This window comes from Struthio camelus, chromosome 29 (genome assembly GCF_040807025.1).
Source record: "Struthio camelus isolate bStrCam1 chromosome 29, bStrCam1.hap1, whole genome shotgun sequence".
NCBI classification, from domain to species: Eukaryota; Metazoa; Chordata; class Aves; order Struthioniformes; family Struthionidae; genus Struthio; species Struthio camelus.
In genome coordinates this window covers 4,962,663-4,965,303 of record NC_090970.1, presented here as the reverse complement: position 1 = coordinate 4,965,303, position 2,641 = coordinate 4,962,663, and the positions used below count along the sequence as shown (strand labels likewise).

General features: G+C 55.1%; 1 protein-coding gene across 1 annotated transcript; it reads left to right on the top strand.

Annotated features, from left to right (window-relative positions):
* The first annotated feature begins 1,275 nt into the window (after positions 1-1,275).
* LOC138062761 (olfactory receptor 14J1-like) lies at positions 1,276-1,866 on the top strand. The gene has a single exon (XM_068921767.1). The coding sequence runs from the start codon at positions 1,276-1,278 to the stop codon at positions 1,864-1,866; it is 591 nt and encodes a 196-aa protein (XP_068777868.1).
* Positions 1,867-2,641: the final 775 nt, after the last annotated feature.

Genomic DNA, 2,641 nt, shown 5'->3' with positions numbered 1-2,641 from the left:
CATGTTCCCCTAAGGAAGCCCCTCTGTGTCTCCTCTCCCACCCAGCAGAGCCTCTGCCCTCCAGGCCAGGGGGTGCAGGGCATGAGCCCCCTCCTCAGCAGCCCGACCTCCAGCAGAGCTTTGTTTCTCACTGCGGGACAAAGGGGCTGAGAGTGACTGTCCTGCTCTGGTTGCTGTCTGGGAGGTGGTGAGCACAGCTGGGTGAGCTGAAGGCTTTCCTGAGAGCCCGTCTGTGTCTTGCTCCTTGCTTTCCTTGTGGTCGGAGCGTCACAGTAGTCCTCACAGTTTCCTCACCTCTTTGTGCTGCTCTGGTTCTTGCTCTCACGCTCGGTGGGGTTAAGGAGGGGGTTCAGCTGCAGCGGAGGCAGGAACTTCCCACTCCCCTGACAGTGCCTGAAGAAAGAGTGCAGAGGGTGAACTGATGTGAGGGCAGGGTCCATGTCAGTGGGGCAGAGAGGTTGAGGAAGGGTTGGGTCAGCCCCTGCCTTCACTGCACTGTTTCTCTCCCATGCAGGAGTGGGATCTGGTGCGACTGGTTCAGATACAGGCAGCTCCGATCAAGAGGGCAAGGTTGGGAGAGATGCGTCCCCCACAGGGACCTTCTCTTTCAGACACAGCTGGCATGAGCGCTGTATTCATCTCTCCCAATGAGAAAAACAGAATATTCCCCTTGCTTCCCAGACCACATCCCCACCACTCAGCTCAGGGTGCCCAGGGCTGACTCCTCTGTAGCCCATGGGCAGAGGCCCCTGCTCTGCACCACACACTCAGCCCAAAGCAGAGGTGAGGGAAGGGAGCAGAACAAGGTAAAGGAGAGAGGCAATGTGGGGGTTGCTCTGAGGAGGGCAATGGGTTTGGCTCAGAGAAGCCTGTGCTAACTTGTCAATGCCTGTTCCTCCTTGGACAGTGTCCTGAAGCAAGGCAGAGCAAATGTCCAACAGCAGCTCCCTGAAGGAGTTCCTCCTCCTGGCGTTTGCAGACACACGGGAGCTGCAGCTCTTGCACTTCTCGCTCTTCCTGGGCACCTACCTGGCTGCCCTCCTGGCCAACGGACTTATCATCACAGCCGTAGCCTGCGACCACCGCCTCCACACCCCCATGTACTTCTTCCTCCTCCACCTCGCCCTCCTCGACCTGGCCTCCATCTCCACCACTGTCCCCAAATCCATGGCCAATTCCCTGAGGGACACCAGGGCCATTTCCTATGCAGGATGTGCTGCCCAGATGTTTTTGTTTGCCTTATTCATGTCAGCTGAGTGTTCTCTTCTCACTGTCATGGCCTATGACCGCTACGTTGCCATCTTCAGACCCCTGCACTACGGGACCCTCATGGGCACCAGAGCTTGCGTCAAGATGGCAGCAGCTGCCTGGGCCAGTGGTTTTCTCCATGCTCTCCTGCATGCTGCAAACACATTTTCCATTCCTCTCTGCCAAGGCAACACTGTGGACCAGTTCTTCTGTGAGATTCCTCATGTCCTCAAGCTCTCCTGCTCACACTCCTACCTCAGGGAAGTCGGGGTTATTGTGGTTAGTGCCTGTTTAGTCTTTGGGTGTTTCGTTTTCATTGTGCTGTCCTATGTGCAGATCTTCACAGCTGTGCTGAGGATGCCCTCTGAGCAGGGCCGGCACAAAGCCTTCTCCATGTGCCTCCCTCACCTGGCTGTGGTCTCCCTCTTCATCAGTACTGCAGTGTTTGCCTACCTGAAGCCCTCCTCCATGTCCTCCCCAGCTCTGGATCTGGTGCTGGCCGTTCTGTACTCGGTGGTGCCTCCAGCAGTGAACCCCCTCCTTTACAGCATGAGGAACAAGGAGCTCAAAGGTGCCCTGAACAAACTGATCCAAATGATTCTAGTTCAGCAGAAATAAGGTGCCCATCTCTCCTCACAAGCAATTTCCAGTTTGTCTCAGACAGCTTTTGTGCTTTGGGCATTGTCTCTGTGATAATCGTGTTTGTACAGAAGGGTTTGAATTCATCCCATTTCTCCAGCAGCCCAAAACCAGCCTGTTTGACTCAGAGGAATCTGTGAATGTCTGTCACAGGGTCAGAGCTGGCTTAGCTCTAATAAAAGAGGATTTCCTCTGTGCAATGCTTTCAGGTTGGGCTCTCCTTCCAAAGTTGGAGTCAAAAATGTGCTTGAAGACTTCCACACTGAGAGACCCCGATGCTTTTCTGGGGCTCTCTGTGGGCTCAAGGCGATGATCTCATAGGTGATGTGTTAGTGAAAGAAGGTGGGATTAAGCTGTCACTTGTGGGTGCCCAGGGCTCCTGGAGGTGGTGGATGGTCAGGTGATATCTCCCATCCAACAGGGCTGGAGACGGGTGCCTGTCCTTCTCTAAGGCAGTATGGAGCCTCCAGGAGAGCCCAGGGCATCTCCAAGGGCACCATGTGCCCTGGGGTGGGCAGTGAATGGAGCTTCACAAAATCAAGTGCAGTCACCCACACTTAAAGGGCAAACCCAATGAATGTACAGGTGAGTGAGAGCTCTGAAATCACACCACAGCCAGTGGGGACCTAGCAGGCACAGGAAGGGAGCCTGGAGAGTCCTTCATGTCACCTTCAATGAAAAAGCACGGGCTGGATCTCGGGACGCACCTGAACACAGCCTGAGCCATTGGAAATGCCCTGTGATTGCTCAGAGT